This window comes from Clarias gariepinus, chromosome 4 (assembly GCF_024256425.1).
Source record: "Clarias gariepinus isolate MV-2021 ecotype Netherlands chromosome 4, CGAR_prim_01v2, whole genome shotgun sequence".
Classification (NCBI taxonomy): domain Eukaryota; kingdom Metazoa; phylum Chordata; class Actinopteri; order Siluriformes; family Clariidae; genus Clarias; species Clarias gariepinus.
The window spans coordinates 14,862,833-14,882,711 of NC_071103.1; the positions used below are offsets into that span (position 1 = coordinate 14,862,833).

The 19,879-nt window shown below is 37.1% G+C and overlaps 1 protein-coding gene across 1 annotated transcript in view; it reads left to right on the forward strand.

The window, feature by feature from the left end:
• mtbp (MDM2 binding protein) overlaps positions 1–17,380 on the forward strand; it is a 35,554-nt gene extending 18,174 nt beyond the window's left edge. Inside the window, exons 13-22 of the mRNA XM_053493664.1 lie at positions 7,475–7,588; positions 9,148–9,303; positions 9,420–9,507; positions 11,823–11,981; positions 14,543–14,638; positions 14,735–15,001; positions 15,874–16,081; positions 16,358–16,471; positions 17,022–17,087; positions 17,257–17,380. Coding sequence (XP_053349639.1) covers positions 7,475–7,588; positions 9,148–9,303; positions 9,420–9,507; positions 11,823–11,981; positions 14,543–14,638; positions 14,735–15,001; positions 15,874–16,081; positions 16,358–16,471; positions 17,022–17,087; positions 17,257–17,292 — 1,304 coding nt within the window. The 3' untranslated portion in view covers positions 17,293–17,380. The remainder of the gene's footprint in view (positions 1–7,474; positions 7,589–9,147; positions 9,304–9,419; positions 9,508–11,822; positions 11,982–14,542; positions 14,639–14,734; positions 15,002–15,873; positions 16,082–16,357; positions 16,472–17,021; positions 17,088–17,256) is intronic.
• The last annotated feature ends 2,499 nt before the right edge of the window (positions 17,381–19,879 follow it).

Consider the following 19,879-nt stretch of genomic DNA (forward strand, 5'->3'; position numbering starts at 1 on the left):
GTTGTGTGTATGACTTCATCAGCCCATGTTAAGTTCTCTGCTAATGCGGCCTTTAAAATGAATAGTACATGAATATAAATGCATAAAATGTTAAATCTGATCTGTTCTTTGTTTGAGCTTGTCTTTGGTGGGACTGATTGTCTAAAGTAGTGCTTGTAGTGCAAAGTTGGAGAGCACAGCCTGTTGTATTGTCTGATTTTAAATAACTGTAGACGTGTGTGAAAGAACAGATCGTTTAATGCTTGTGTAGGAGTGGAGCATTTCTTCATTGATTAACGTTGTATGCAGAACGTAATGGCAATGCAGCGGTTTGGTGTTCACTTCGGCACTGAATAGCTCTTTGTGCTCTTGATTTGTGCGAGTGTTAAGATCGCTGCTGGAGACGTTTGCCGATGTAAATTACTGTTCTGTTCTTCAGTGGAGGCGTGGGTTTGCTCGTAGCTTCCTATGGTAATCAGGATATTGTGCCAAGTCGCAAATGCTCCTATAATCATTTAAAGGGAATTATGGCAGTTCTAGTGTTTTCGTATTGAAGTTAAGAATGTGAGTTGTACATATGATACCAGGCTTTTTTTTTTTCTAAAGTTTTGTCATAAAGGTTCTCTCTCTTTCTTTTTTTGAACGCTCACAAGCAAATACTGTAGGTGTTTGTTATATCTTGTGATCACTAATCAATAAAAGGGTGTTGATAAATTCCGATCCCCTTCTTTTAATCTCTTTTATTCTTTTATGTGGTAAAAAAGTTTGAGGTATAAGGAAAGCAGGGAACCCAGAGGAAACCCTCACAAACCTTTAGAACACACAGAGCAACTCTGTAGAAAAAAGTTAGCAGTGCTCAGGAGTCTGTGCGAGTCAAGAAATGACAAGATGTGAGACAGGTGATGGGGCACACCTGTATTTTACATCTGATGCATTATTTGTTTTACTTCTCACTAAATACTAAAGTTGAACAAGATAAGTTGCAAACCAACCTGAAACACTACACTATTGTTTATTTACAGTAGGTTTATGTTCCTGCACATTAACAGTGAAGAATTGCAGCTGTGATGGTGTTTAGTCTTTTAATTTCTAATTAAAATTCTATTTTATTAGGGTGGAATTTTAAAGCTGGTAATATAACCAGATGTACAGAACAGCATCGACGCAGCGTTTACAGCTGTCACTGTGTGAGTCGTTAACAGTAAAGTTTATTTACTTTGATAAAGACCCAGTCCATTTGTTTAGCATTTTTAAGCTTGTGTTTATTTATTTTGTATTTATTTGCATATTTCTTTTTTCTTATTTGTTTTTTCGGTGTGACGTCGTAATGACCTGAAAAGGAAAAGCAGTCATGTTACTCTGCACTGTGTGTTTCTCAGAAACATAATGTTTTTAGTAGGTATTAGATTTTTTTTTTTTTTATTAGATCTCAATCTCCCTCTGTGTATGGGCCGGTTGCTCCCCATCCTCTGCTCTCACTGCAATTCGGCGGAGCTACATACAGAGGCCTCCAGCTCAACATCTTCCCATTCATCTCTTTAATAGTTGTTTTGTGGCTTCTGTAGGAGATGAATCGGAGACATAGCCAAACACTTTAGACCGGCTATTCTCCATCACCACCAGTAGGGGACAGCGAGGAGATAGCGAAAGAAAAGAATGAGCAGTACACGCACGTTATTATTAATAAAGACACAACAGCTATGTTATATTAGTATCAGGGTGCTGGTATTGCTTCTCTCCAAAGTCAATATGTAAATCTTCTTTGTTAAATTTCATGCAGCAAATATAAAAAGTTTAGAATATAAAATAGACACTCATCACATACTCGCCTTCTTACGATGCAGTTTTTTTGTAATAGAGTGGATATAAGGGAGGCAAACGGGTTAAAGAAAGAAAATGTAGAAATCTGCCTCCTTATAGGTGGTGGTGTCTTGGCTCCCTAAATTGGGGTCTTGATTTTTAACTTGTAGAAAATACACTGTAAACTCTGGAATTCAAATGAAAAGCTCAAGAGATAAAGTTATAGACACAGTTGAGGAGCAGCATTTTGTGGAAGTTTAGAGGACCTGATATGTGAAGACACCGTTATAAGGAATGTTTATTGTATCATTATTTTTTACCAGAAGTGACTGGATGTGCTGACGAGGCTGGGGAGTGTCATAACAAGCACGAGAACCAGCAGAAAAATAACATGTCATGACAAAGTTAAAAGTTTACTAGAGTTTATTTCTCATTAACACAACTCAAAACAAGGGTTTGACCCTGAGTGCACTTTTTGTAGTACATCCCACACTCATCCACATTTAGGGGCAATTTTGAGTCAGCAGGCATGTTTTTTGAGATCCCTGAGGTGGCCAGTGGACACTGAGAGAACATGGGAAATTTCACAAACGACAGTAACCCGAGTTCAGGATTGAAAGAGGAAGGTGTAAGATCTCAATGCTACTTCACGCCTCTGTTACATTTGGCCAAACTAATAGGGATAAAAAGAAATCGTTCCAGTGCTCCTTACCATACATGTGGCCTTGATGGGAATCAAACCCTGTGGGTTCATCCACTGTATCCAATGTATACTGCTTCTGAACTGCTCTATAGACAGTCACGGTATAGCATGATTATAATAAAAGTAAAAAAAAAAAAAAAAACTAAATTTTTATCATCAGAATTAAACATAAAAAATAGAAGAAATTTACTTTACAGATGGGGAGGTGCAAGTTGCCTGGGAGGACGAGGTATGATGTGGGGTAGATGAGGGCTGGACTGAAGGGGTGTGGTGGGTTTGTAGCAGGCACAAAGAATGACGCTGCCTGAGGCTGGAACATTTTCACCAAGAAAGAAGTAGAATAAGAAACAGCAGGCAATTCTTGGAGAAATTGTGAAAAGATGTCAGAAAACCAGGGAGTTACAGGAACAGTAATATGTTTTTATAATAATCAAATTAAATATTTTATAATAATCAAATAGTTTACTAAGTTCACCAAGCCTTACTAACTAATGTATAGTGAGATCTACTCTCACTCACTCTCTAAATAAACAGGTCTGGATATATAACTTATGGATGGGAATCACCAGTGACCACTTGATACCATACATCACAATGCCTTGGCAATCATTGGCAATTTGATTGATATTGTGATTCTGGATGATTTCCCAATTCGATATAAAAAAAAAAATTCCATATATTAAAAAAAAAAGTAATTAAATGTAGCCTGTTCCATATAACAGTAAAGTTAAGCATTAAAATGGAACACAATAATAACAATTGTATTAAATATTTATTTTATTATTATATTAAACAATTATAAGGCAAGTGAGTATTTTGACCAGATCATAATTTTTATGCATATTCTCCAAGCTGTATAAACTTGAATGCTTATTGGATTTAAGCATATCAGGTGATGTGTAAATAAGGAAAAGCATGGCCTAAGGAGATCAACACCCTAGATCAAGGTGTGTTGAATTATTCAGAAAAAATTAATCAGGCAAAATGGGCCGAAAAAGATTTAACTGACTCAGTTAAAAAAAATATTGTACAAAGTCTTTTAGAGGGATGCAGCAGTCTTGGACTTGCTAAGACGTTGGTTTGTGATCACAGAACCATCAAACGTTTTGTTGCAAATAGTCAACAGGGTCGCAAAAAACATATTGAGAAAAAAAACCCCACAAATTATTGCCAAAGGTTTGAGAAGAATTAAATGTGAAGCTACTGTACCAGGAACCCTATTATCATCCATTGCTGTCATATAGCAGAGATGCAACCTATCCATAGTACTTAGAAATACAAGGCATTAAGCACTCAGAGACTTGGCCAAGGTAAGGAAGGTTAAAACCCGACCACCAGAACAAGACACAAAAGTTCAAAAACGTCGACACTGGGCCAAGAAATATCTGAAGACAGATTTTTCAAAGTTTCTATGAATTGATGAGAGAAGAGTGACTCTTGACAGGTCAGATGGATGGGCACGTGGCTGGATCATTAACCGGCACAGAGATCTACTTTGACTCCAGCAATGCCAGCAAGGTGAAGGTGGAGTACTGGTATGGGCTGGTATTATTAACGATGAGGTAGTTGGACTTTTTTTTTGGGTTGAACATGGCCTCAAAATCTACTTTCAAACCTACTGCCAGCTTTTAGAACACATTTTTTTCAAGCAGTGGTACAGGAAGAAGTCTGCATCTTTCAGGGAAACCATGATATTTACAGTATGCAGAACAATGCTGCATCGCATGCATCAAAGTACTCCGCTGCATGGCTAGCCAATAAAGGCCTAAAGGAAGAAAGAATAATAACATGGCCCCTTCCCTCACCTTACCTGAACCCTATTGAGAACTTGTGGGCTCTTTTTAAACGGGTGATTTACAGTGAAATTTTTTTTCTACACCTTTCTTAACATTGTCCGGGAGGCTGTGGTTGCTGCTTATGAAACTTGACATGACTGTTATTGAAAGGAAGGGTGACTATATTGGTCACTGAATATATATATATATCTATATTGGTCACTGAATATATATATATATCTATATTGGTCACTGAATATATATATATATATATATATATATATATATATATATATATATATATATATATATATATATATTTTTTTTTTTTTTTTGTGTCAGCAATGTTTGTGTAAATTTTTAATTTTGTTTATTATTCTAACTTTAACAGATGAAAATAAACAATTGAGATGCGACAATTTTCATTTATTTACATAATTCTTCACACTAATAGTTGCACAGTAATTGCACACATGGCTATTCTCCTAAGAAAGCCAAAGCACTTTTAATTTCTTAAATATTTAGATTTGAGGTTTATTAACATTTTGGATTGATTGAGAGCAATGTAATTGTTTAATATATAAATGAATCCACAAAAATACAACTTGACTAGCAAATGTGCACACAGTGTACAAAAGCATTCCGATTTATAACTGAACTAATTTCTCCCTCATCTCTATTACTCATTGTACTGTATCTTCTGCTTTTGTGTTAAATCATTGTGTCCAATGCTTAAGTGCTTCCAAGCACAGAATAGACGATTTGTCCTACGAAGTATTAAACTATCATATATCAGTCGTTCTCTAATACTAATCCTGACTATCAATAGAGCTAATCAATATAGCTATAGTCAAAAAGACATCTGGTTAAAACTCATCATTTTCCAAACACGTTGTTGTGGGTGCAAGTGTTAATTTTAACATGCGTTATGTAAAGTAAAATACAAGGGGTGTAGAGTGCAGTACTCCATAAAGTATAAAAAAATTGCTGGATAAACAGTAGTTGACCTCGCTTGCTGCTGATTCTGTGTCTGTGTGCAGACTGTAGACACACTCTTGGTTAAATGTTTTCGATCTAAGCATCGTGTTCTTGCATTGAAATGGCAGATGTAAACTTTAATTTGGGTCAAACGTTTCAGTTAGCATTTTACATGCTATTTACAATAAAGTGCTGGAATTTTAGTCCATTCCTCCTGACAGAACAGATAGAACTGAGTCATGTTGGTATGCCTGGTTGCTCACACACACTTTCTTTTTTAGTTCTGCACACTATTTTTATTTTTTTTTTTTATTGGATTGAGGTCAGAGCCACTCCAATACCTCGATTTTGTTGTCACAACCTTGGAAGTATTTTTGGGTTCAGTCCCTTATGCACTCAGCAATCCCACAACATGATGCCATCACCCCTGTGCTTTACTGTTGGTGTTTGGAATTGGGAGTTGTAATTTTCATAGCCAAGCATATGTCTTCATCAAGAGCAATATGATGGCTGAGTGGTCCACATTTGTACATACAGTGGTGTACATTTTTTTCTGAGCTTTTGATTGTTTTGTTTTCTTTTGATATTTCCATGTTGTAAAACAAAGACACCTAGAAGGTACAACTCTAATTGACTTGACCTATCAGAAGCTTCCTGAGCAATAACATTGTTTTCTGGAATTTTAAAGGCCGAATCAATTGAGTGTGTGTAAACTTGACCCACTGGAATCTTGATTAAGAAATTTATAAGTGAAATAGTTTACCCCTAAACAATTGCTGGAAAAATAACTTTTGTGCATAAACGTCCTAACTGACTTGAAACTATAGTTTGTTAATGTAAAATGTTTTTTAAATATATATTAAAAAAATAGTTTAAAGATTTCAACTTAAGTGTAAGTAGCCTTTCTACTTTAATTCTATATGTAACATTTAAGCTTTGGTTCACAGTTAGGTCGCATAAGCGATGCCAGTGATTAAATATTCAAAATCTCCAGTCCAGAGGTATTTGTAGACCTGTAGGATATAAGGGGCTCAACCTAAAATATTTTTACACTGGTGTCTTGATAGTTTATTCATGGCCTACATGTCTGAAATAATATCAGGATTAGCTGATTTCTAAGAACAATTGTATAAAAACAAAGTAAATTTAAGTTAATAGGTTTCTCCCATCTAATTTGTTTTTCATTAAAAAAAACTTTAAAAAAAATTATTTCTAGACATATTTTTCTTTTCTTTTTTTCTTGTGTGTAAAATTTCTTGTTCTATCATTTGAATTTTCGAAATGTGCAAAATTATCACTTAACGGTTAGAATATGTCTAAAAACAAGGTTAAATATCTATTCAATTTAATTATTAAATTGAATAGTTAAAAAAATTTATACTCATTAGAAATACTAGTTAAATTTGACAATATTAAAGATATTTTCACTTGCTTAGAGGTAGTGTTTTGCAATAAACCATTTAAGCCTTTTAAAGCTAATTAGCTGCGTTCACAACGGTTTGTTACAAGAACAATAATCAATGTATTACCTTTAATCAGGTTTAAACTGTACATGACCAGTGCAGGATTGTCAGCACCAGATGGGCAGGTTTGAGTATTTATGTAACTGCTGATCTAATGAAGTTTTTACACATGAGAGTCTTTAGAGTTTACTCACAATGAGGTAATAAAGAAAAACATTCAGCAAGCAGACAGAAATGTCTTATTGATTAGAGAGGATAAACAAGAATGGATAGACTGGATTGAGCTGACAAAAAGGCTACAAAAAGTGCTGAACTGTCAACTTTGTGGAAGAAAAATGTTAGGGGGAAAAAATCATGAATGGAGATGATTTAAAGTGATTGGTGAAGATGCATCATAAAAATTTCCCATAGAAATCCCAGCTATTTTTAATAGTGAAAATAAGAGTTTTTAAGTTATTTTTTTGCAGTTTGTAATGAATTCAAATGTTCTTAGGCTTCCATAGCTATAAAGTTAAATATTTAATTATTTTAACCTAAAATATTGCTTTACTATACCCTGTAACCTATAATCATTTGTTTTCAAAACCGTTACAAGACTGATAACTCCCAATGTTTTCCCCTCACTAAGCATTTATTTTTGAAATGTCATCATTAGATGTCATGTGCAAGACCTGTTCATTGAACTTGTGCAGGACAAACTAGCGGCTGCTGTGAATTTGGCTTTAAAAAAAGGAAAGGTGGTTATGAACTCTATTACCCTCTCACTCTCACAACAGGAACTAAGATTGCTGATTGGCTGCAGTCTCTGCCTCGTCTCTGTGGAGACGACCTCTTACGGAAGGAGAAGATGCTGGCCAGGGTCCAGCACCAGGTCGTCCAGGAATGTGCCCGTAAGTGGTTACCTGGGCAACCAGAGACCTCTCGCATGAACTCTTACTTGTTCACATGGAATGTTTCAGTGACACTATTGCACGTAAACACCCACACACATCTTGGTACTTGCCTAAAGTGAGCGTCCTGTGGATAGATTAAATACAGAAGTTTTGTTTCCCTTAGTAATCACTGGTGTAATTGTATAAACGCATAATCAGATTGATTTGTTACACAGCACAGGAGGTATAGAATTAGTTGTAATGTTAAAGGGTTAAGGGTTGTATGCTTCCTAGGCATCCTTCTAAATTCGATTAAAAGAGTTTATTCATGTAGCACTTTTTAACGATGGTCATAGTTGCAAAGCAGCCTTACAGAATCAAAAGAAAAATGGGGAAATTGGTGGGAAATGTATGAGAAAATATATATAAATTGAAATCAGTTTGTCCCTGATGAGCAAGTCGAGGGTGACCGTGGCAAAAAAAAAACTCATTGAGATGGCAAAATGGAGAAACAAATACATACACAAATTCTTTACATGAGTAAAAGTAGAGATTTGCTAGGGAAAATATTACTCAAGTAAAAATAGTAAAAAAAAAAGTGCTCACCTTCAAATTTACTTGAGAATCAAAAGAACAAAGCGTGCATTAGCTCAAAGTAGCCGTTTTCATCTCTTCCCCAGTTCAACTGTGAATGTGCTGTTTTTGTTGCTGTCTGCAATTAGCTCCACTACTAATTTTAAAGACTTGATACATTATTATGTGCATCTCATTAAAAATGGAAAGTCAATCAATTACACATAATAGGCAGCAATTTCCGCTTTAAATAAAGTATCTGGTAATAAAACTGCTCAAGGGAAGTACAGATAGATGAAATATGTACGCAAGTTAAGCTTTTATTTGTCACATAGAACTTCACTGTGCAGTAATGTATTTCTTTGCATATCCCAGTGCACCTGGGGTCAGAGCGCAGAGTCAGACATGATGCAGCGCCCCTGGAGCAGACATGGTTAAGGGCCATGCTCAAGGGCCCAACAATAGCAACCTGGTGGAGTTGGGGTTTGAAACGCTGACCTTCCGATCAATAAATCAGTGCCTTAGCCCTCTGAACTACTACTGCCCCAAGTAGAGTACCTTGGATTACGAGTATAATTTGTTCCGGAAGCGGGCTCGTATTTCAAAACACTCATAAATCACAGCAAATTTTTCCATAAGAAATAATGGAAACTAGCTAACAAGAAGCACATGCCTGATACATGATGCGTAAACCAAGACTTGCTTGTTTTTCAAGTCAAAAACTTAATAACTCTCTGCTCGTCTTGCGGAACACTCGCAAACCGTGCTACGCCATCCAAGATTCCACTGTACTCTTAAGTCCAGTAACAAAGTAAATGTCCTCCCACCATCTGGTTTTTAAGTCAATTTAGTGTTAAAGTATTGCAGATACTGCTGTCATAAAGTATTGTAAGATATTTCTGCAAGGATTTAGCAATAAGCCTGGGTCAACTTGGAAAATGGCCTAGAAATCAGAAAGTAGTCTGTTGAATGGTGAAATGTGATGCACCTCTTTGTCTAAACAGGAAGAAGAGGACAGGAAGCACAGAAGCCTGCAGCTGTGCCTCTAAATGACCTGCAAGTCCTGCTGCGCCTGGCCAGAGAACAGTACCTGAAAATGCAAAATGCTACGCCGTCATGTGTGCCAGTGGAGAAGGAGAACTGCACTTGTGTTACAGGAGGTAATCAGCAGCATACTGGTGATGAGCCAACACAGAAGAACAACAACTCTTACATTTGTGGTTTAGCAGAGTTTTCATGCTGTGGTTTTGACATCTGTTGCGTTGTTTTGTACCAGACAGTAAACACACCGCCCACTTAGAATGGCCAGAGAGAAGTGTTTTGAGGAACCACGAGAACGCACAAAAGACTCGGCACAAAAAAAGGTAAATCGCAATCAATCATTCGTTATCATTTTGGGGAAGTTGTTTGTTATGCCGTTTGCGATATCATGTCATATCTGTGTTTGTAAGCTTCAGCTTTTTGTAGTGCACAGTCGCAAATTTTAATTAGCATGTTAAGCAATTTCCTTCCCACAAGGTGTTGTGGAACACACACAAACATGACGTACTGAGATTTGTTCAATGTTAAAACTAGAAGCTACTGTAGCTCTACTGTAAAGGCCAAAATGGCATTCTTACATTTATAGTGTTATAGAAAGTATTGCTTTAATCTAACAAAATCACTTTTTTGAGTGATAACATTTGTGGATAAGGACATCTACCAAATGCTATACATGTAAATTAAAAGAAGCTTTTTTTTTTTTTTTAAGTAGGTTTTAGTTATGAGGATGCACAAGAAGAAAAAAGTGACTAACAAACCACGGTTTTGAACACAAATGAGACTGTTGTTGATCTTTAGATTTGAAACATAATGCAAATCTGTGGTGTGATTAAAAAAAACACTGTCCACATAAACCAGCTTTTAGCATATGAAGAAATTTTTTTTGCACAGACGAGTGAACAAATGATCTCTCGACAAGCGTCTCCATCTAGACCCATAGTGCCACTATTCTCAAACATTTTAACTTTAATGAAATCATAAATTATTCTGCTACTTGTCTTCAGGTTCATTTCAAGACATTTGCCACTGCTTGAAATTGTAGTATGCAGTTATAGAAGAAAGTGATTAAGATTCAGATCCCCTCCGGTGTCCGGTTGTTCTCAAGGTTGCTTTCGTTGCCTCTGGTCTTCTTGTTGGGGATTAAATTTAAATGTATATCTGTAAAAAGCTGCTTTGTGAAAGAATCTTTTGTTAACAGCAATACATAATTTAAATGTAATTTAATTGTAAATGTCAGAACTAGTCTTTTTCGAAAAAAAATCACATTTAAATAAATCTTTTTGGGTGTTAATTATTGCTTATTTAGTTGAGCAGGAATAATTGTAAGGGACAGAGGCTTAGTGTATCCTACCAGAGAAACTGGTAAGAATTCTAATCAGTAAGAAGTCACAAGGGATAAAAGAAGAGTATATAAAAAAATAGGAGAACATGGTTTAATGGAGAATTATACTACTACTTTTATCCTTTAGCACACTGCTTACTAATAATTTAATGGATTAAATAAATAAGCATTAATGTAAATTCTTAACAAAAACTGTCTACAAAAAAATCTGCGCTTTATGACTTTCCATGCTTTTCAATAAACTTCTATTGTCCATCTGTCAACAAGCTATCGTATTCTCTCATTAAAAAATTAATAAGTGCTGAACAGAAAGCCACGAATGCACCGCTATCTTCACTCCATCAAAAGTGAATCTTTGTCATCTGGCCCTTAAGAATCTCAGCTGATGGTCAACTTTTGAACATTTCTTGTTTGGCAATTGAGGATGTTTTCGTTTAACACTCTGCTGTTACTCTCGGGCTGTAGTGATGTATAGCCTTAAACCACAAAAAATAATCACAAGTGGACCATCCAGTTTTGCTTGCACCGCAGTTGCAAATTAACTAATTGTTCACGTTCACACCTGCATAGCCGTAACTGGAGACAGTAGCTGTTTTTGACTCACCCTCGTAGATATTGGTCTTGTGCATAAATTTAGCTTTAGAGTTATTAAAGTCTTCTTTTTATATTGATGCATTTATATATTGATGCATAAGGTCCAGAAAATTGAGCTCGGCTCTTTAGTTGCAGCAGTCTGTTTTTCTGGACCTGGCCATTTTATCCGTTCAGTCTTATTACTAGCTTTATGTCTATAAAACCATAAATGCCGGAGAAGCGTTGCACGTCCCGATGATCCTAACAGAGGAAATGCTCTGGTTAAAATTACCGCCTGCTTTGTGCTTTTAATGGGTCCCTCTCTTATATTTTAATCCTTTGAAAAGTCAGTGCAATAGAAAGGTTGTCTGTCCTGTTTTTATTGTATATTGCAAGTAAACACCACTCCTATATTTGGGAATGTAAAAGGATTTCCTCTAGTGTCTAGTAGACAAAATTAATCGGTCAACCTACTGTTTGTCTGCTTACAGTTTATTTTAAGTTGAATTCAGTTCTATCACATTAATTTAGTTATTTCAATAAATATTGAAATTCCAGGAAATCACAATATGATGATGGTTTTAATTGGCCGCTAAACACAGCTGGACGGTCCATGTGATGGAATAGCAACATCTGCTCACGTCGCTGTATGCACTCTTTAGTTTAGTAGTGTTTTGTTTGTAGTTGCCTGTACAGAGCTGATCTGCTTCCCAACCTCTCCAGGTCTAACCTCTTTAGCAGTGGCTCTTCAGACTGTCTCATGGGCCCTAAAGATGGCCAGAAGAGTGTTTCTGCACCAATAGATGCACGAGAGCTGCTTAAGCACTTCACTACTGATGGGCTGCCAAGTGGAGAACTACAACCTCTCCTTGTCCTCAGAGGGTAAGTCCCAAATAAAGACTAAGATGTAGCAAATGTCATACAGGAAAGCAAGTGGCTATGTTGCTGCTGGGGATTAAAGATAATTGGGTGGCGAAGCTGGAACATTACACTGCACAGGGGTCGCATCCATATCACATTAACACACACAGAATCTTTTTTAACTGTATTCACATCACATACAGTCTAGATCCTAACTCTATTTGGCACTTAATGCTGTTGATGCTCCTGAAAGTGTTCATGCATGATGTAGGTTTATAAATAAGCCAAGTTTAATTTAAGCAAAATTAATCAAGCTTTGGCTTTGCAACTGCTTTACGTTTACAGATTAACACAGTGCCATGACCAATTTTCCATTATTGTAATGATCCAATGAGGCTTAAAGCTGCAGAAAGTTCCTTACTAGAAATGTGAAAAGTAACATAGTTCTATGGGAAGATGATCATTACAGGTAAGTTTGTATTACAACCTGATAAACACAAGTCGGAGGCTTGTGGTCTTGTGGTTCCACAAATCAGGGAGTGTTTATGATCATTTAGTCAGAGTAGAGAAAAAAAATTGTTTTTCACTAATCTTATTTCAGTATTTTATTTCACACTCTGTGTGAGCGTACAGATGTCATCAGTGTCACAGATTTGTCACAACCTCTGGCAAAAAAAGGGTTTATTTACAGCTTAAAATTTGCAAAGCTATATATTTTTAATAATTCTTATTTATTTATAAAAAATATTTTGTTTGGCTATTTTTGACAAGTTGGTAAAATGTGAATTTGGCATGTCAAAAGAGTCGGACGATGCATATGCACAAGCTCTGCTAGATTTACATGGTGTGGAGTGCAGGAGTGACGTACAGAGTGCTCAAAAAGACAGAAATAGATCAATCTGATATTTCTGAGAGTCATTTGTCATGCACTTGAATTATGACTTCAAATATAGCACCGAACAAATAAAGTAAATAACTACAGAACAGTTTAAATACCATAGAATCAGTTTGGCTACAGTTACTTAATAGTAAATGTTCTTGTAATTCAAAATTATACCAACAAAAGTCTGTAAAATGTACAAAAACTTCAACATAAAGCCAAGAAGTGACAGATTAATGAGACAATTTCTAAAATGAGATCACAACATTTTCAAATGCATTTTGCACTTGATAAATGATTTGCACTTACACTTTCAGAGCACTAGACTATTACTGTTTAGGACCTCACTTTGCTCTCAAGACAGCTTCAATTCTTCATCGCATGAATTTCACAAGAAAAGTCTGGAAACATTCCTTTGAGATTCTGGTCTGTGTTGACATGATTGCATCACACAGTTCCTGCAGATGCACTTTCATCCTGTAAGTCTCCTGTTCAAACACATCCCAGAGGTGTTCTACTGTATTCAGGTGTGGTGACTGAAGGCCACTTAAGAACAGTGAACTCATTGTCATGTTCCTGAAACCAGTTTGAGAAGACTTTGTGACATGCTGCATACTGAAAGGAGCCATTAGAAGATGGCAAATGAAGGGTCAAAATAGGCTGCTACATTCAAGCGCTGATTAATTGGTAGTAACAGGCCCAAAGTGTGCCAAGAAAACTTTCCCTATGCCATTCAATCACCTCCAGCAGCCTGGACTGCTAACACCAGGAAAAGGAATCCTTAAGGTGCTTTTAAGGATTTACTAGTTTTATTTTTAGACTTTGTGCTGGTGAAAAATGATCAAAGCAGCGGAGTGAAGGGGATGTTCCATAATGCATTCAGGCTGTCGGCACCAAAATCTGACCCCTTATTTGTGACCGAGAGGAAATTGAGATTCATCAGATCAGGCTACATTTTTCCAGTCCCCTCTTTAATTAACCATCTGAGATATGATATTTTTCCCACCTTTTCTGCAAGTTTATATAAAAAAATATCAGAATGTTGGTGCTGGCTCACATCTGCATGTTTAATGTAATGCACTGCTGCTACATGGTTGGCTGATTAGACACCCACATAAATGAGGACTTTATTAACTGCACCAGTACACCTCTCCTCACTGACTGTATGTTTAGTCGTTTTCCACCTGGACAAAAACAGGATTTGGCATGTACAAATTCCTGCAATTATTTTAGTGTGAGAAATGTCACAATAAATTAAGTGTAAAAAGGTTGGGATTATAAAGTGTAAGACCTAAATAGTTTTAAATGATCCTGTTATATAAATTCCTGTTTAACTAGCTTTTTAAATTGGCAGATGGCATGGCAGCGCAAAATGTACCACAACTAGACTAATCTGTTCTTTGCTCTACAAGTCAAAAGGATTCAGTGGGCACCTTTATAACATCCACTTAATGCCTCCATCTGGCTGCCTGCATACCCGCCTCTCTCGTTATGTTTTATGTCCGCTCTGCCTTTTGTCGTCATTTCTTTAACAGACTATCAAGATGTGCAATTACAATCAATCCCTTGTGATTTACTAAGGCTTGCTATAAGCGACTTTTGTACAAGTGTTTCACATCTGTGTTTTCATTCCTGCATCTGATGTAGTCTAAACTGGATATCTGGATAACCTTTTGTTAATGTTTTCTTACAATGTGTGTAGGGACAATGCATTCCATCTGTCACCTGATCTCACACCTAGGAAGGTGACCAGGCTTCCGTTCAGGCAAGCAGCCAGCGCCCACTACCATGGCATAGAGTAAGTGTAGATCAATGGTTATAGCGTCATCAGCCATTCGTTCCCTTCATTCAGCAGTTTTTTTTCCTAATCCTCCAGCTGTGTGCGTCTGTGCAGGTTTTGCTTGGACGAGCGGAAGGCTCTGGAGAGAGACTGCGGATTTGCTCGCCTGCAGTCACGGCTAATCCGCTTCGAGACCCAGACTACTTGCTGTAAAGAGCCGTGCCCGGTGCCGCTGGCACTGAGCCCTATGCCAGCACCCTCTCCCTCGCCCTCTGAACGTGCCAGTGTACAGGACACAGAAGCTGCGCAGAACGAACCAGCTCGTCTCAAACGCCGCTCCCGTGACCCGGACGTGCAGGCACACGCACACCAGCAAAAAAGGTTGGAGGTTTCAGTATGGGTCACACTCTTAAATGATAAATTAATGATGGTGTCGAGCTCATTAATCACTCGTTGAGCCATTATGTATTTCGCTGGGACAATCCTTTTAAACAGTGCTCTTAAGGATTTACTCATTTATTTTTAGACTTTGTGCTGCTGAAAAATGATCGAAGCAGCAGAGTGAATCTGTTCGGGGATGTTCCATAATGGATGATAAATTCTCCTCATTTGTTTTCTGCTGAAAGCTTCCGCGGTCTTCTTTGAGCACATTTGAGTGGTGTCTCTAGATAACCCTCAAGATGTTTTGGAAGCACTAGCCTCTCCACTGACCTCCTTGACAGGGTGCAGCAACAGTTTTCCACCTCATTTCATACCACTCTTCCCCTATTTAGCATTCACGGTAAGATCCAGGACAAACATGCATCGGATGCATTTAGTGACATAAACAGAAGATTAAACTTCATTACTTTAAAAGGGGGAGGTGTGTTGAAGTTAAAAGCCGTGTGTTTCAGTTTGCTTTTTTCCTAAACGCCATACATATAGTTCCTCACAATTAAATTGTGTTGGTGTGCTTGTGTTATTAATGCTCTTAAAATGAACTTTTATACCAATTTTTTTTCCATTGATCTCGTAGTAGTGATCATTCCAAGATATGGTGGTTACAAAACATTAGGGCCAGTAAAATCTCCTGCAGACAAAGGTTGAATAAGAATGTTTGCTCAAACAGCTGTGATTTAAAGGCTGAAGGTAATAAAATAAATAATGCCCAAGTACAAGAACTCACGAAGACCTAAATTTTTTTTTTTATCTTATTTTGTACTTGTTTCTCGGTTAAATGTGTGTATTTATGCATCTATACATTTATTATACAGGTTGGCCAAGTCAGAGAGCAGCGAGTCTCTTGTCTCTCAGTGCACTGGAGGTAGTGGTGCACAACCAGCTGTGAGAGCTCTGCAGCAACAGTCAGGCCGTTCTCTCTCCTGCTCAACCAGACACTCCACCACTGGAGCTGAAAGTTCCAACGAGCCTCCAGCCTCTAGCCAGGGCCAAACAGAGTCACGCTCACAGAAACACAATCGAGTGAGCTTCTGCACACACACCACGCTTCAAATGTAAAATATGGATCTAGACACACTGACAATTTTTTGTTTAAACAAAAATAATAACCTTCTGTAGTTTGCCTTCAGACAACTGAAATGCCATTACATTGTCTCTGGTGATGGAAAGTGAAGATCAGCCTTCTGCACTGAACACACACTGCTCTTATCAGTGATAAGTGGGTGTATGAGGTTCTTCCTGTACTGCAGGCATGGTTTGCGCTTGTCATTTACATGCTTTTTCTTTTGTCCCCCCCAGATGCTGAAGGAGGTGGTTGCAAAGACGCTAAAGCACTATGGTATCTCCAGTGAACACAAGTGCTTCAAGGCCTGCAGTCAAAGACTGTTTGATGTATCGAAGCTCTATCTAAAGGTACAGTATATGATGGGTGGGGGGGGTTGAACGCTGAATAGCAGCAATAGAGGGTGGAGGCTGAAGAACTGCAGTGCGATTATTGGTAAAATATTAATCAGCGCTGTGAGTCAGAGTTTATTCCCTATTCATTTAAGGGGTTTTGTGATGCAGATTTTCCATTCGCTTTCAGAATTATGGGTAAGTTATGGGAAATTACAATTGAGCTGTTTTGCATAATTTACACTACCTACACTAGTGAAAACACATCTGTAACACATCAGTTGTTAATGAGGCTCTGTATAAACTGAATAGTTAATCTTTATTGTAACGTATATTCAAAAGAACGTTATAAACACCTGATAATATTTAATGGTGATCTGCTGTAGAAGGTTATGAATGCTGATTCAGTCTTTATACGCTAGTCTATAGGTGATGGTTTCTATACCCTACATAACAATAAGACAAACATCTTTTCTGTATACTGAGACATTAAAACCACCAACACAGTCCTTATTCAGCAGCTTGATTTTTTTTATTTTTTATAAAACTGCCGTCTTATTTGGGACAGGATCTAAAAACATCACGGGGTCTCCATGAGGAAATGAGAAAAGCAGCCGGTCGAAATGCAAAGCAGGTAACGTGTATCTGCCTCACACTTACTCACTCAGTTCTATTTAGCTACGCAAGGGGTTTTCAGACCTCAGCATATTTTCTGAATATGATGAAACATTCGGGCTAAATGCAGTCTGAATGTAGTTATCAGTGTGTGATCATTTCATTTAGTTGCATTCTGATTCCTGCAGGTGATCGACTGGGTTGTGGAGAAAGCCAAAAAATGATGTTTGTGTGAAAGGTACACACCATACGTTTATCCGTTTTGCATTATGTAGTGTCCGTATCGTGTATATTAAAGAGTTTTATTTTACAGCCCTGCTTAAAATCACTGATACATTTGTTTTATGTTGGTGCTACAAAAATAAAAGATTGTATGGATGTGTTCAGGGTGCTCAAAATTATTTCCTCAATTGGCTGTGAAGTTTTTTTATTGCAGGCAACTTGGGGTTGAACAACCATTCGTTTACACACACACACTTCATTATAACTATTCAAACATCAGCCTCATAGTACTATAATATCAATTAACTGAAGCTATTAGAACTCCCTTACTAGATTTACCTTAAGTTGTTTAGAAATTAGTTCATTAATGCTTTTTCCCACGGAATCAATTACACCCTTTAATTTCATCAGTCACAGCAACTATTTCTAGTGTTTATTAAAAAGTTTGAAAAGGCAGTTGCAAACTTTAATATAGCTTGCACACAATTTTTCACTGATCTAAAAGAAAATGTTGTGGAAGTTGCTATCCCACAATGTTTCATTTGGAGCAACTGACCTAGAAAGGATTAGGATGGTCCAGATGATCGCATTTGAGAAATATATTAATAGTGGTGTAATATTTATTTTATGGAAATGTCTAAGGTTTTCTGCCAACCATAAAATTGTTTAAAAAAAAACAATATAAATCAGTCACCCAGGGCTGAGGAATTCTGTGATCAATGTCCAATATTATAATAGACATTTTAATAGGAATGGTTTCCCTTTGGGTTGTAGAAAAATCATATGGAAAAGGTTTGGCCCCCTTTCCCACAGTCTCATTTCTAGTAGCTAAACATTCGTTCAGAGCACCAGCCAACCTTGAAATTGGCAACACAAGAGCAGTGTAATGAAAAGTAAAAACACTTCAGTAGCACTTCCACTTGATCTCCCTGTTGGCTTAGCATGAATGACCTCATCTCTCTGGTTTGATGTTCATAAGACAGTGTAGAGAATTTTTTGTGTATATATGCTTGAATAAACCAAGAATTATGACTGGTCCACTTCCATTTCCTAGGGTAGGTTTGTTTAGTCCAGTAATGTGTTTTTGATGCATCCTGAGTGCCTCGAGGATTGTGAGGAAATGTTCACAATGTTTATACAAGGTTAAGGTGGTTAGGCTTTACATCTATATTTTGTTTTGTAGTTCACTCTAAACAGAATATATTAACATTTTTGTTTATAAGGTTTATCGTTTAGAATATTTGTGTGTATCCAGGAAAAGCTTACCCTTGGCTCTACTATACCCCAGTCCTGACTCGTCAAACTCTGTCCTATTGGCCTTCCCATTTTCACATCAAAGGTAATGTGCAGCCTCTTGAAGCAATGCCCTTTTATCAGCCGCCCTCCCTGGCATCGCTTGTCCAGTGTGGGCTGAGAGGGCTCTTACTTTTGGCACTACTTATGGCCTGCATTCCAGGCTCAAAGAGGCCTATTGTTCTCTCCCTGGGTGCCCTGGGGGCTGCTGGTAAATGGGGAGTTGTACAACATGCTGGCAACCTCAACAGCTCTCAAAAACAGGTTGCAAGATGAGCTCACTGGCTGTGGAAGCAGAAACTGTTAGTCTAGTTAAAAGTGTTACAAAATATTTCAACAGGCTTTGTTGAGGATTATTTTGAAAGAATTAAATAAAATGAAACGGGCATTTAGTAATTTATGCAGCAATAGCCAGGGTTCAGTCTCAATTTTATTTTTTTCCGAATTTTTTTGTCAAAAATAACTTCTTAAACCTGTCCTGAAATATCATTTGACACGTTTTCTTCTTTGGACCAGTGTATTTCTTAGAGTTTTGTAAGCAGGGACTGTTCCCTTTTATACAGTGGGAAATTAAGTAACTTGAGATTTCTTTAAGCAATTTAAAAGAGCCACCACTTCCCCAAAACCTCTTTTACAAACAAGTCGGAGCCTGTTTATTCTCACTTATTGCTGTCGCCACGCGAAGTGCAAAGTCATCCCTTGGGGACTTTAACTAAACTCAGAACCTATGTTTTGTAATTTGCATGTTGATATTGGTGATAGTTTGACTATAAAAAGATTTTAGGCTACAGAAATATCTGTAATAACATTGATCCGTCTGTATGTGGAAAAATTTCATGGTACAATAGACAATCCAAGTTGCTTCTGAACAATGTCATGAACTTGATGTTGAAATGTTGCTGATTAATGTTCAGAGTGTACTTTTACTAAACTGTCCAAATAAAAGCAGCACACAAACAGGATGCATTTTTTTTTTTTACACTTTCAAACTTTATATATATATATGAATTTACAGGGTGTAAAACAAGTCATTCTCTAATCATAATTAGCTGCCTGAATCATAAGACAGATAGTTCCTGTACAGAGGAGTCTCATTATCAGTCATGTTAAGTGCTTAATACTGCTCAATCAGATGAACTCTAAAGCAATATGTAGTACTTTGTGTATGGCTGATCACAAGTTAGTGTTCATTCTGAGTTTGATCCTTTTGTCTTAGCATCATCACTGGGTGTGGAATTGATTGTGTTTCACTCTAAAATAGATCAATCAGATCATTGCTTAAAAAAGTAATTGATG